The sequence below is a fragment of the Chiloscyllium plagiosum genome, chromosome 46 (assembly GCF_004010195.1).
Source record: "Chiloscyllium plagiosum isolate BGI_BamShark_2017 chromosome 46, ASM401019v2, whole genome shotgun sequence".
Classification (NCBI taxonomy): Eukaryota; Metazoa; Chordata; class Chondrichthyes; order Orectolobiformes; family Hemiscylliidae; genus Chiloscyllium; species Chiloscyllium plagiosum.
Window position 1 is genome coordinate 4563095 of NC_057755.1, and position 14891 is coordinate 4577985.

Below are 14891 nucleotides of genomic sequence, written 5' to 3' on the forward strand. Positions count from 1 at the left end.
CTCACCAAAACCCCATCCGCCCGCCTCCCCAAATCCCATCCGCCCGCCTCACCAAACCCCGCCCCCTGTCCGCCCACCTTCCCAACCCCGTCCCCGCACATTCCACATCACCCCCCCCCCCCCACCGCAAACCCACACACACACATTTTACTGCAACGTTCTGACAGGTTCTACCTTTGCCCTGTACAGGACAATGTTGGAGAGATTATCTGGGGTGGGGTGGGGGGTTTAGGGTACACTCCTGTGCAGAATCCAGGGAAAGTGTGGAGGGGAGAGAAGGGGGGGGGGGGGAAGAGAAAGAGAGAGAGAGAGAGAGAGAGGACAGGCGGTCAGTCATTTGGAGACAGTGGTGAAAGTGAGTGCTGCAGATGCTGGAGATCAGAGTCCAGATTACAGAGTGGCGCTGGAAAAGCACAGCAGGTCAGGCAGCATCCGAGGAGCAGGGAAAAGAGAGAGAGAGAGAGAGAGAGGACAGGCGGTCAGTCATTTGGAGACAGTGGTGAAAGTGAGTGCTGCAGATGCTGGAGATCAGAGTCCAGATTACAGAGTGGCGCTGGAAAAGCACAGCAGGTCAGGCAGCATCCGAGGAGCAGGGAAATCGATGTTACAGGCAGGAGCTCTTCATTAATTCCTAATGAAGGGCTTTTGCCCAAAACGTCGATTTCCCTGCTCCTCGGACGCTGCCTGTCCTGCTGTGCTTTCCCAGCGCCACACTCTAATCTTGGACATTTGGAGACGGTGCCTGAGCTCCCGTCGATGTCCAGGATTGGTCTCCCCAACATTTCAGTAAGCCGAGTTCACTTCTAATGATTGAAAACAAAAGACACGATCAGTGTTTGGAAACACAGCTTCGATGTAACGTTTTTAATCGGGACCTTGAGATCTCCTTTAGGTAATCCAAAATTTGGGATAACCGAAAGTCGGACAATCGAACCACCCCTCTGTAAATATTTGCAAATGACACAAAGCAGGGTGGGAGGGCGATGCATGGATGCTTCAGGGATGCTTCATTGTGACTTGGACAAGTTGAGTCACTGGGTGAACACATGGCAGATGAAGTATCACGTGGATAAGCATTCAGTTCACCACCTCGGCAGCAACAGCAGGAAAGCAGATTATTGTCTCAATGAAGGTAGATTGGGAAAAGGGGAGCTGCAATGAAACTGGGTGCCCATGTCCTCTAGTTGCTGAGGGTAAGCACACAGGGCAGCAGCTGGTGAAGAAGGTAAATGACACGTTGGCCTTCATAACAACAGGATTCAAGTACAGGAGCAGGGAGGTCTTGCTGCAAGTGCACAGGAGGTTCGAGAGACGTAGAGGGTTAAGAATCTTTGGCCCTCTCTACCTCAGAGAGCCTGTGGATGTTCACTCAGTGAGTAAATGGAAGATTGCGGGTGATAGACTTTGAACACTAAAGCGATCAGGAGATGTTGGGAGGAGACAGGAAAATTAAATTGAGGGGGCATCAGATGCACAACTGTAGGGGAAATACGTATGCGGTGTGGGATATAGGTAAAGTAGTGTTACTTCTGCAATCATAATTACTTATGCGAGGTAAATGCACTCAAACCAGTGTGTCATTGTTTCAGCCAAGAGCTGAGTCAACAAGACTGAAAACTATGTGAAGGAAATATATAATTGTTTTTGTATTAGCCTGTAAAGAATGATAGATGTTACAGACAAATAGATAAAGTGCTGTGAGGGGAGGGGGTTATAGAACATAAAAGAATACAGCGCAGTACAGGCCCTTCGGCCCTCGATGTTGCGCCGATCCAAGCCCACCTAACCTACACTAGCCCACTATCCTCCATATGCCTATCCAATGCCCGCTTAAATGCCATATTGAGGGAGAGTCCACCACTGCTACTGGCAGGGCATTCCATGAACTCACGACTCGCTGAGTAAAGAACCTACCCCTAACATCTGTCCTATACCTACCACCCCTTAATTTAAAGCTATGCCCCCTTGTAATAGCTGACTCCATACGTGGAAAAAGATTCTCACGGTCAACTCTATCTAAGCCCCTAATCATCTTGTACACCTCTATCAAGTCAGCCCTGAACCTTCTTTTCTCCAATGTTGGGGTATGATCAATTCGATGTGCATCTGAAGGGTTAATTTACAGGGCTATGGGGTTGAAGTAGTGGAGTGAGACTAATTGGACGCCACATCCAAAGAATTGGCAGGGGCACAATGAGCTAAAAAGGTCTTCCTTTTATGCTGTACGTTTCTGGGCTTCTAAAGCTAAGTATCCCATTTCAATGTGAAAGGAAAGATTTGGTTTTCCATGAAGTAAGACGCGGGACCTTACACTGATATATCCGCCTGCATTTACTAACTGACTGAGGCATGGGGAAGTGAGGGCATGGGGCAGGATGTGAGGTGGTTCAGTTTCTGTTCCTTTGGCAGCCGACAGCCAGAAGGCCATTCCGGGTCAAAGTGCACTGTGCATGAGGTCATTCCGTCAGCATCCAATCACTGTGACCCAAAGTGAAATCCAGGGAAGGATTCAAATCTTCCCGCCTTTCAGCGAAACGCTTTGCAGACTGACAGCAGAAGCTTCCTCCAGTCCGTTTCTTTCTGTAAGTCACTAAAACACATTGGGTTTTGTGCTTGTTTGAGCATGTTTGGGGAAGGCAGTCAGGGAGGGAGAAGGAATTAACGTTGCCTTAGCTCTTAGTTATTGATTAAATGCAGGGATAGGATCTACAACCGGGGTACACCACTTGGAGTAAAACCTGAACAAGAGCAAGATCACCAAGAAAGCGCGGGAAGAGTTAAAAATAAAAACAAATGCGTTCAGCAGTTGGCTCAGTTCCTGTACAGCTTGCCACGCCTAGCTGAATCACAGTAAACACAAGGGCGGAAGTGCGAACTTGTGGAGAATCACTCTGGCCGGCTTTGAAATGAACTTTCTGATCTGAATGTTACAATCGATGAGACTGAGGTCAAAAGGAATAAGGGAATTTTGCGTGGTCTCGAAATCCCAGCAAGGTCAGCATTTGCTGCCCTACCTCATGCCCCTGAGATGGAACTGATGGTCTCCCAAGGCCGTTTCCGCAGGTAACCCCAAGACCCTGCTGTCTTGCTGTGTCCTAGAGATACACTTAGGGCCAGACTCAGCAAGGGTGACCCAAACTCATTTCCCACCAAACAGATAACAAAGGACACACATTCAACTGGGATACATTTCACTGACCTCCGTGTGCTTGTGGTTTGTACTTGGAATTTCTAGGCACACAGTTTAGCATTTTGACAGACCTTTCCTTACCATCTGACTTTCTGATGCACATAGCAAAGTCGATAGCATCTTATGAATTTTTCCCAAGATACCAGCTGGAGTTTCCGTGTTGCGAACAAACCCTTCACCTTCATAAAAATATTTCTGGTTATCACTTCCAATGTTTGCACCACATCTGTTCTATTCTGATATCCCAAGCTTACAGTTGACCCAAAGCTGTGTGGAATCTTAGACGGTGAGGATGATGCAGAGAGAGTGTCACTGTGATTTGGATAAGTTGAGTAAGTGGGCAAGTGCATGACAAATGAAGTATACTGTGGATAAATGCGAGATTATCCACAAATCCACACTGACCCTCTGAAGATTAACCCAACCGCACCATTCCCCTACTACTCTACATTTATCCCAGAGTAATGCACCTAACCTACACATCCCTGAACTCTCTGGGCAATTTAGGACGGCCAATTCACCTAACCTGCACATCTCTGGATTGTGGGAGGAAACCGGAGCACCCAGAGGAAACCCACGCAGACACGGGGGAGAACGTGCAAACTCCACACTGACAGTTGCCTGAGGCGGGAATCGGACCCGGGTCCCTGGTCCAGTGAGGCAGCAGTGCTGACCACTGAGCCACTGTGCTGCCTCAAACTGGGAGGGAGTTGGGGCAGAGCCCCAGAGCGCATGTCTGGGTGCACGTGCACAAGCGAGAGGAGAGACAGAGAGAGTCGAAAGATAGAGTGCGCACAACTGAGCAAGAGATTTCAAAGGGGCAATAAGCAAGGAGATTGTGATCAGCTGGCCAGGATAGAAGAAACACTCAAATCAGTATTAGCCAGAGCTGAGAGGGAGGAAATGGGCTCGTTGTGCTGAAGGCAATCCATATACAGAAGAACCTCGACTATCCAAACATCAATTCTCCCAATTTCGGATTATCCAAAGATGACCAAAGGTGAAGGTGGGGCAGATAGAAATTACAAGAGGAGGAAAATCAGGCTCGAAAGTTATTGAACTTGATGTTGACCCCTACAGCACAAGCTCAAAGATTAACATTTCACTTTCGCCTTGGGGGTCCTGACAGCTTCTAAGACTAATATTGCGCAGTACAAAAAGAGGCCCTTCAGTCTAAAGCCCATAAAAACTGCCGTCAACACTACTTCCAGTGATACCGCAAGTGCTCGCACAAGCACCTATCAAAGGTTGGGAGGTTTCCAGCCTCAGCTAGCTTCTCAGACAACGCATTCCAGTCTCTCACCACACTCTGGATGAGAAGGGTTTTTCCTCAAATCCCCCCCTAAATCTCCCGCCTTGTACTCACCCTCTTCAATGCTTGCTTCACTTAGCAACTCTTTGCTTGACTCAGTGTCCCCCTTGTCCGGACTGTCAAGCTCTCTGGGCGAAAGTGGGTACTGCAGACGCTGGAGATTACAGTCAAGATTAGAGAGTGGCGCTGGAAAAGCACAGCAGGTCGGGCAGCATCCCGAGGAGCAGGAGAATCGACGTTTCGGGCAAAAGCCCTTCATTCCTGACCAGGTTCAGGATCATTCCCGATGAGGGGCTTTTGCCCGAAGCGTCGATTCTCCTGCTCCTCGGGATGCTGCCTGACCTGCTGTGCTTTTCCTGCGCCGCACTCTAATCTTGACTGTCAAGCTCTCTACTTCACCTGACTGACTGTGATAGTGAGGAGCCTGGAGATCGAGTCACTCATCTCCTTGTATTGCACACAAACTTTGCCTCTGACAGCCATGAGGAGAAAGGGTTCAGGTTGGTCACCTCCCGAGGCAGACCCACCATTGATGAAGCACTCCAGGTGGGAATGCAGGCTGGGTACAAAGCCTGACACAGCTCTCCAAAACAAATTCCAGATCGCTACCAGTTGTGAGTTGAAAATCTGAGCCTGTGTCTCTAGACCATGACTCCTGGCCTCTGCATTCCTTGTTCAGTCACCAGGACGCCAACAAAGAGGATCAAGGGGCGATCAAATCAGCAGTTACAATGATTTCAGGGAGTCTATGGGTTAAGAGAAACTATTTCCTCTACTAGGGAGTAGTGGAGGGAGACAACAGAAACATGGGGCAGAACTTAAAATTTGAGAGGACAGATCACGGATGAAATCTGGAAGTACATTATCTCAGATCGGGGAATGGAAATCTGGAAAATACTCGAACCAAAAGCAGGAAATCCAGTTAAAATTTCAAAAATGAGACTGATAGACCCCCATTCGTGACAAGAACCTAAGGATTACAATACCAAAAACATTAGATAAAGAGCCAAATAACCCCACGCTCTTCTGGGTAATACACTCGAGGAGGAGCTGAATGGGTCTCTTCCTGTTCCTTGGGAACAGGCTAAAGGGTTGAATGGCCTCTACTTGTTCCTGTGTCACAGGTTCAAGAAAGAGCTGAAACACCTCCTCCTGTTCCCGTGTAACAAACGTGAGGGGCTGAATGGCCTCCTCCTTCTATGTCACTGTTCTATCCTAATATGCCTGCACCATTTACAAGTTCTCCCCCCCCCCCCCCGCAGCCGAGCAACAGTGGGGCGTCAGTGGGCCATGCGATCTGATAAATAAATCACTATTTTTCAGGGACACTTCAGCCTCTCATTCTCCAGCGATAACCGCTGAACCTGAACCATGCCTCGGACACAACGCAGGAAACCCAAAACCCTTTCGGCACTGGGAAAGGAGACCATCTGTACCTTTCTGAAGGTTAGTGAGCCTCTGCCAGCTGAGGAAACAACGCTATGGCAATAATTGTCTCAAGGGATCCGTGATCACGTTGGATATATTTCTGGGTAGGTAGAGAAGGAGCCAAAGATGGAGGATTGGTCACATGGATTAAGGACAATAATACGAGGATGGAGAAAATGGATGCCCAGAAGGGACCGAGGATAGAGTCTGTCTGAAGAAACTGAGAGGTATCCTTCCCAAAAAGGAAATGGAAGCAAAGTTTTTTGAATATTCTGAAGGCAGAAGTAGATAGATCATTGATAAGCAAAGGGTTGAGAGGTTATTGGGAAAGTGGAGGAATCAGATCAACCATGAGCTGATTGACTTGTGAACCAAGCTCCAGGGATTGAGTGGACAATTTCTGCTCCCAGTTAGAGCCATAGAGATGTACAGCACGGAAACAGACCCTTCAGTCCAACTCGTCCACGCTGACCAGATATCCCAACCCAATCTAGTCCCACCTGCCAGCACCCGGCCCATATCCCTCCCAAACTCTTCCCACTCATACACTCATCCAGATGCCTTTTAAATGCTGTCATTGTACTAGCCCCCACCACTTCCTCTGGCAGCTCATTCCATACACGTACCACCCTCTGGGTGAAAAGGTTGCCCCTTGGGTCTCTTTTATATCTTTCCCCCTCTCACCCTAAACCTATGCCCCTCTAGTTCTGGACTCACCCACCCCAGGGGGGAAAAGACCTTGTCTATTTACCCCCCCCTCGTGATGTTATAAACCTCTATAAGGTCACCCCTCAGCCTCCGACGCTCCAGGGAAAACAGCCCCAGCCTGTCCAGCCTCTCCCTGTAGCTCAAACCCTCCAACATCCTTGTCAATCTTCTCCGAACCCTTCCACAACATCCTTCCTGTAGCGGGGAGACCGGGATTGAACACAATATTCCAACAGGGGCCCCTAACCAATGTCCTGTACAGCCGCAACATGACCTCCCAACTCCTGTACTCAATACCCTGACCGATAAAGGAAAGCATACCCAACGCCTCCTTCACTATCCTGTCTACCTGCGACTCCACTTTCAAGGGGCTATGAACCTGCACTCCAAGGTCTCTGTGTTCAGCAACACTCCCCCCCAGGGCCTTACCGTTAAGTGGATAAGTCCTGCTAAGACTTGCTTTCCCAAAATGCAGCATTTTTCTGTCCCTAGGACCTTACCATTAAGTGTATAAGTCCTGCTAAGATTTGCTTTCCCAAAATGCAGCACCTCGCATTTATCTGAATTAAACTCCATCTGCCACTTCTCAGCCCATTGGCCCATCTGGTCCAGATCCTGTTGTAATGTGAGAGAACCCTCTTCGCTGTCCACTACACCTCCAATTTTGGTGTCATCTGCAAACTTCCGAACAATTCCTCTCATGCTCACATCCAAATGACAAAAAGATTTCAAATGACTGCACTCAGGAGGCCACCAACAAGAGGGAGACAGAGAAAACATTGAGGAAAGTTATAAACTCAGTGGAGGAGTTAAAACAGCAGTCTTCAACCATCCTCATTAATAGCACCAGGGTCAGACAGGGACAAGGGCTTTCAAGATAAAGAAACAGAATTGGGTCGTTCAGCCCATCCTGTCTGTGCTGCCATTTGATCATGTGATCCTGCTTTCTCCCCTGTAAGCCCTTGGTCCCCTGAACAATTAAGGACCTGACCCAGTCTACGAGATACTTAAGGACGGTCTCCACAGCCCCCCCCCCCCTTCTGTAGGAAGGAGTTCTACCCTCTGACTGAAGAAATTCACCCCATCTCAGTTCAAAAGGGTCGTCCCTTCGCTTTGAGGCTGTGCCCTCGGGTGCGAGTCTCTCCTATTCGGGGGGGGGGGGGAAGAAACAACTTCTCCGCAGCCGCTCTATCCAGGCCTCTATCAGAGTATGCCTCAGATAATCTTCCTCTCTTAACAAGGAGAACCTGCTGTGGGCTGAGGCGCAGCATCGACAATAAGGACATGTTCGAGGTTGTTTAGAGGAGATCGATGATTGTGCTGAGGTAAGGCAGTGAAGCCGGGCGGGAATGTCACTGGACAAGGAATCCAGAAAGGAGAAAGTGAGGGCTGCAGATGCTGGAGATCAGAGCTGGAAGATGTGTTGCCAGAGGATAGAACGTCTCCCCACAGAGGGGGTGCTGTGGGGACCTGCTGCGCTTTTCCAGCAACACATTTTTCAGCAAGGAATTTGGAAACCCAGATATAGCACTGGGGTGTTCTTTGGAGGTAGCTTTAAGTGCCACCGTGAGAGCTGTTGAAACTTGAATTCGATAAAAATGTGGAATTTAAACAAGTCTAAAAGGTATCAACATAACCACTACCAACTGTTATAAAACCTAATGTCCTGTACTCAAACCACCGTTCCAACTTACATCCTGTTACCATCCCCAGGTCTTAGGGCATTATACCAATTGTTCTCTCTGACCAGGCCCGTTGCCGGCCTGGTGCTCGGGTTCGGGATATCTCAGAGGAACCTGGAGTGGGCGGGTTGGGATTCCAGTGGTCCTGGTCCACGTAGGTACCAATGACATCGATAGAACTAGGGCAGAGGCTCTGCTGAGGAAGCGCGACCAGCTAGGAATGAAGTTAAAACGCAGAATCTCTGGGTTACGACCTGAGACACAAGCTAATTGGCACAGGGTCAATAAGAATGAGCAGCTCACTGCGTGGCTCAAAGATTGGTGTGGGAGAAGTGGGTTTGAATTCATGGGACATTGGCACCAGCACTGGGGATAGAGGGGACCTGTCCCGATGGGAGGGTCTTCATCTGAACTGTGCTGGGACCATAACTAGGGCTGTAGATAGGGCTTTAAATTGAATTAGATTAGATTAGATTAGATTACTTACAGTGTGGAAACAGGCCCTTCGGCCCAACAAGTCCGCACTGCCCCGCCGAAGCACAACCCACCCATACCCCTACATTTACCCCTTACCTAACACTACGGGCAATTTAGCATGGCCAATTCACCTGACCCTGCACATCTTTGGACTGTGGGAGGAAACCGGAGCACCCGGAGGAAACCCACGCAGACACGGGGAGAATGTGCAAACTCCACACAGTCAGTCGCCTGAGGCAGGAATTGAACCCTGGTCTCTGGCGCTGTGAGGCAGCAGTGCTAACCACTGTGCCACCGTGCCGCCCACTAGAATTGAGGTGGTGGGGGGGCATCAGTTCTAGAGGATAGTATAAAACCCAAACTAATGGATGGCGTAAGAGTGCAGAACTCAGGAGAAGTTATTAAAGTCTCCAGTACAAACACACACACAGGACAGAGTGTGTGGAAAAGGCTAGCGAGCAAACTTCAAGCACACTGGACAAACGCATGACAATGAGAAGAGGGACGGTTAGTACAGGATGGAAGGTGTTATGTCGGAGTGCACACAGGACAAGGAATAAGGCAAATGAGCTTGTGGCGCAGATCAAAATTGGCAAGTACGACATGGTGGGCATCATGAAGATGTGGCCGCAAGGGGATCAGGATTGGGAGCTGCATATTCAAGGATATACATCCTATGGAAAAGATAGGCAGGTGGGTGGGGGATAGGGATTGCCATATTAGTAAGAAATGAAGTAGGGTCAGATGGTGGGTATAACTGAGGAACTGCAAAGGTTAAAAAAAAACACACCATAGCTGGAGTTATGTACAGGCCTCCAAACAGAAGTCGGGATCCCTGGGACACAAGACACATCTGGAGATAGAAAGGACGTGTAAGAAAGGCAAAGTTACAGTGATCCTGGGGGATTTCAATGTGGACTGGGAAAATCAGGCTGGTAGGGGATTGCAAGGAAAGGAATTTGTGGAGTGGCTTTTGGGAGCAGCTTGTGTGGGAGCCCACTAGAGGACAGGCAATACTGGATTTAATGTTGTGCAATGAGGCAGACTTGATAAGGGAGGCACCCTCAGGAGGCAGTGATCACAATATTGAATTGACTCTGCAGCTTGAGAGGGAGAAGATAGCATCAGAGGTAACGATACGACAGCTGAGTAAAGGCAACTGCAGAGGCATGAGGGAGGAGCTGGGAAGAATTGACTGGGAGAGGAGACCGAGCAGGAAAGACAGTGGAACAGCAATGGCAGGAGTTTCTGGGAATAACTCAGGAGACCCAGCAGAGATTAATCCAGAGGAAAACGCAGCACGGTACAGGGAGGATGAGGCAACCATGGCTGACGAAGGAGGTCAGAGATAACATAAAAGCAAAAGGGGAAGCATACAATGTGGCAAAGGGCAATGGGAAACCAGAGGAGTGGAAAGCTTACAAAGACCAACACAAAAAAGAAATAAGGAGGGAGAAATGAGGAACCCGGTGAAATGGTCATGTGTCCTCCCGGTACCCTCCCCTTCTACTGCAGGAATTGCAAAACCCGTTGCCCACACCTCCCCCCTCACCTTCGTCCAAGGCCCCAAAGGAGCCTTCCCCATCCATCAAAGTTTCACCTGAACTGCCACACACGTCATTTACTGTATCCATCGCTCCGGCTGTGGTCTCCGTTACATTGAGGAGGCTGGACACCTTCTCGCAGAGCGCTTCAGAGAACATCTCCAGGACGCCAGCACTAACCATCCCCACCGCCCTGTGGCCGAACACTTCATTGATCCTCCTGCTTCCTCGGATGCTGCCTGGCCTGCTGCGCTTTTCCAGCCCCACACGCTCCACTCATATCCCTCTGATCACCCCAATGGAGTTTACTTACAAGCATGGTCTATATTCTTCAATCCCAAAAGGCACACCTATTGTAAAGGTGCACTCTGCCGCTCCAATAGAGTACCTCCCTGCCAAAGGGCTATCTGATTTCCTCTTGATAGGTATCCCAGGACGAGGTCCAAACTTAAACATTAACCGAAGGAAGTCAGGTACACAGAGGCAAAATGAAGAGGAGCTTTCATTCATTAAGTGGAAAAGCAGGTTAAGTGGCTTCCTCTTGTTGCTGTGTAACAGGCTGGAGAAGCTGGCTGAATGGCCTCCTGCTGTTCCTCTGTGGGACAGGCTGGGGAAGGGGCTCAATGGCCTCCTGCTGGTTCCCTTTGTAACAGGCTGGGGAAGGGGGCTGAGTGGCCTCCTGCTGGTTCCCCTGTGTAACAGGCTGGGGAAGGGGCTGAATGGCCTCCTGCTGGTTCCCTGTGTAACAGGCTGGGGAAGAGGGCTGAATGGCCTCCTGCTGGTTCCCTGTGTAACAGGCTGGGGAAGGGGCTGAATGGCCTCCTGCTGGTTCCCTTTGTAACAGGCTGGGGAAGGGGCTGAATGGCCTCCTGCTGTTCCCTTTGTAACAGACTGGAGAAAGGGCTGAATGGCCTCCTGCTGTTCCCTTTGTAACAGGCTGGGGAAGGGGCTGAATGACCTCCTGCTGTTCCCTTTGTAACAGGCTGGGGAAGGGGCTGAATGGCCTCCTGCTGGTTCCCCTGTGTAACAGGCTGGAGAAGGGGCTGAATGGCCTCCTGCTGGTTCCCCTGTGTAACAGACTGGGGAAGGGGGTTGAATGGCCTCCTGCTGGTTCCCTGTGTAACAGGCTGGGGAAGGGGGCTGAATGGCCTCCTGCTGGTTCCTCTTTGTAACAGACTGGTGAAGGGGGCTGAATGGCCTCCTGCTGTTCCCCTGTGTGACAGGCTGGGGAAGGGGGCTGAATGGCCTCCTGCTGGTTCCTCTTTGTAACAGACTGGGGAAGGGGGCTGAATGGCCTCCTGCTGGTTCCCCTTTGTAACAGACTGGAGAAGGGGGCTGAATGGCCTCCTGCTGGTTCCCCTTTGTAACAGACTGGGGAAGGGGGCTGAATGGCCTCCTGCTGTTCCCCCTGTGTGACAGGCTGGGGAAGGGGGCTGAATGGCCTCCTGCTGTTCCCTTTGTAACAGGCTGGGGAAGGGGGGCTGAATGGCCTCCTGCTGGTTCCCCTTTGTAACAGGCTGGGGAAGGGGCTGAATGGCCTCCTGCTGGTTCCTCTTTGTAACAGGCTGGGGAAGGGGCTGAATGGCCTCCTGCTGTTCCCCTGTGTAACAGGCTGGGGAAGGGGGCTGAATGGCCTCCTGCTGGTTCCCCTGTGTAACAGGCTGGGGAAGGGGCTGACTGGCCTCCTGCTGGTTCCCCTGTGTAACAGGCTGGGGAAGAGGGCTGAATGGCCTCCTGCTGGTTCCCCTTTGTAACAGGCTGGGGAAGGGGCTGAATGGCCTCCTGCTGTTCCAAAGTGTAACAGGCTGGGGAAGGGGCTGAATGGCCTCCTGCTGGTTCCCCTGTGTAACAGGCTGGGGAAGGGGCTGAATGCCCTCCTGCTGGTTCCCCTGTGTAACAGGCTGGGGAAGGGGGCTGAATGGCCTCCTGCTGGTTCCCCTGTGTAACAGGCTGGGCTAAATGCCCTCCTGCTGTTCCTCTGTGGGACAGGCTGGGGAAGGGGGTTGAATGGCCTCCTGCTATTTCCTTTGTAACAGGCTGGGGAAGGGGGCTGAATGGCCTCCTGCAGTTCCCTTTGTAACAGGCTGGGGAAGGGGGCTGAATGGCCTCCTGCTGGTTCCCCTTTGTAACAGGCTGGGGAAGGGGGCTGAATGGCTTCCTGCTGGTTCCCCCTGTGTAACAGGCTGGGGAAGGGGCTGAATGGCCTCCTGCTGGTTCCCCTGTGTGACAGGCTGGAGAAGGGGGCTGAATGGCTTCCTGCTGGTTCCCCTGTGTAACAGGCTGGGGAAGGGGGCTGAATGGCCTCCTGCTGGTTCCCCCTGTGTGACAGGCTGGAGAAGGGGGCTGAATGGCTTCCTGCTGGTTCCCCTTTGTAACAGGCTGGGGAAGGGGGCTGAATGGCCTCCTGCTGGTTCCCCTTTGTAACAGGCTGGAGAAGAGGCTGAATGGCGTCCTGTTGTTCCCTCTGTAACAGGCTGGGGAAGGGGGCTGAATGGCCTCCTGCTGGTTCCTCTTTGTGAGAGCCTGAAGGGGGCTGAACGGCCTCATTGTATTTGTGTGTAGCATTCCTACTTTCACCGGATTTTATGACTGCTCTCCACTCCAGAGAAATGATGAAAACCCACCAACCGCTCCAGTTGGGAAGAAAGGGTTTGGTGCTGAGAGGAGGAGCCCTTTCACTGAATGGAACCATTCCAACAGTGCAGGAAAAATGCCGCAGGCAACCCCGGGTAAGGGGACCGAGAACTGTGAAGAAGACCGACTCAAAGAATTCACATTCAACTTCCAGAGTAACAGGAACAGCACCGAGCATGTGGTGAGGGGGAAACTGGATGAAAGCGTTCAATCTGCTCTCATGTCTTCTACGCCTTTCCAGAAGGAACAAGAGAAAAGCGAGGGCAAGACATTCCATTTAATCGGGAAAAGGGAATTAATGGGTGCCATCAATCTAGGAATGCCGTGTAAATGTCTGCCGGAGAAGACCCATTTTGAAGTGGTATTTTACCGGGTTAAAGGCAAGGTCGGCTATCGGGATGAGGTCTCTACAGGCAAGCAATGTGTTGTGTTCCGTGTCCGAAGCACTGGAAAGACAGGTGGCAAACTGCGGACAGGTTCAAAGCCTATCATCAAGGACAGGGGTCTGCGAGAGGACGGACATGACCTGTGCGTTTACGCCTTTGAAGGTGAGACCATTCGCGAGGCTCTGTGCAAGGATGGGAGGTTCTCGCCAGTTATTGCTCAGAACGTGTGGAGCCTGGTGTACGAGCACAGATGTCTGCAGTTCACCCTCGCCGTCGATGACCTCCGCGATAAATGCTTCGGCGTTCAGGTCAGCAACGAAACGTATGCGGCGGGAAAGGAGAATGGTGAGAATACTGACCACGCCGGCCCCGAGGAGAAACAGGGGCAGGGCAACGCACCAGGAGAACAGGAGGTGCTGAAGTGGGAGCTGAGGAAGCAGGTTGATGAATATCTGGAAAAGGAGAAAGGAGAGAAGCATTCCAGTAAAAACTGGAATCTACTCAAGAGAGAATTTGGGAAGATCGCAGTTGATGGGGTTTCCGTCACAGTCCATGAAATGCTGGTGCGATTGAGTGCATCTGTTGGATTTGTCAAATGGGATAACAATGGGAATAAAGGCACTGCCTCTTGCTTCTACCTTGGAAACAAATATATCCTGACGTGTTTCCACGTAGTGCAGATGGCTGTAGGAGATGGCGTGCCTGACAATGAGTGGAAGACCATAATAGAGAAGGCCATGACCATCAGCTTTGACTACAAGGAGAAGCACCAGCCTACCTGGGGCTGGTATAACATTGAACCGTGGTTTGAGGTGCATAACCGAGACCTTGACTACGTGGTGCTGAGATTGAAGATCCCCAATGATGACCAATCAGAACTACCTCCGGGTGTGTTGCGCACTGCAAACCCCCCTCCCTGGAATGGAGTGGTCTACATTATAGGCCATCCTAAAGGTGTTCCCAAATCCACTGACACTTGTACGGTTATCCCTATTCCACAGCGAAATATCCAATATTACATGCAGGTTTTCACAAAGTACAGTTTCAAAGAAATCCAAAATTCAGACACGATCACCTACAACACCTGCTTCTTTCACGGGGCCTCTGGATCTCCTGTGTTCGATTCCTCTGGGAAGCTAGTGGGAATGCATGCTGCTGGATATCAGTATCCAATCGGCATCAGGAGGAACAGCGTGATCGAATATGGTCCAACCATTGAAGCCATTCTCAATGACATGAGGGCTCGTCATCCAGGGTCTGACTTCATTTCCCAAATCCAGGATGACGGGAACATTCCGTGCAAAGACCAAGGAGAGGTTCCAATGGACATCCAGTAAAAGAACGCAACTAAATCAGTTTCAAAGCAAACTATCACAATTCTCCTTCTTATTGCAGCTGTGCCTTTCCTGCCTCAGCTTCAATATTATCCCCAAACTTCGGTAAGCTGTTCTCCTCCACTTTCTACCCCTCTGTAAACTCCTGGTACTATCCCAATTACTTTCTGTACTCAAATCCAAGCCTGACATCTGG

The 14891-nt window shown here is 50.6% G+C and overlaps 1 protein-coding gene across 2 annotated transcripts; it reads left to right on the top strand.

Moving 5' to 3' along the window:
* The first annotated feature begins 2495 nt into the window (after positions 1-2495).
* Positions 2496-14885, top strand: LOC122544066 (serine protease FAM111A-like). Of its 2 annotated transcripts, none has more exons than XM_043683065.1 (3): positions 2496-2582; positions 5826-5948; positions 12947-14885. In XM_043683065.1, exons 2-3 carry the CDS (start codon positions 5874-5876, stop codon positions 14696-14698), a joined length of 1827 nt encoding a protein of 608 aa, XP_043539000.1. In that variant the 5' UTR covers positions 2496-2582; positions 5826-5873; the 3' UTR covers positions 14699-14885. The 2 variants fall into 2 exon arrangements, with proteins under 2 accessions (XP_043539000.1, XP_043539001.1); XM_043683066.1 differs by lacking the exon at positions 2496-2582 and adding an exon at positions 2843-3063.
* The last annotated feature ends 6 nt before the right edge of the window (positions 14886-14891 follow it).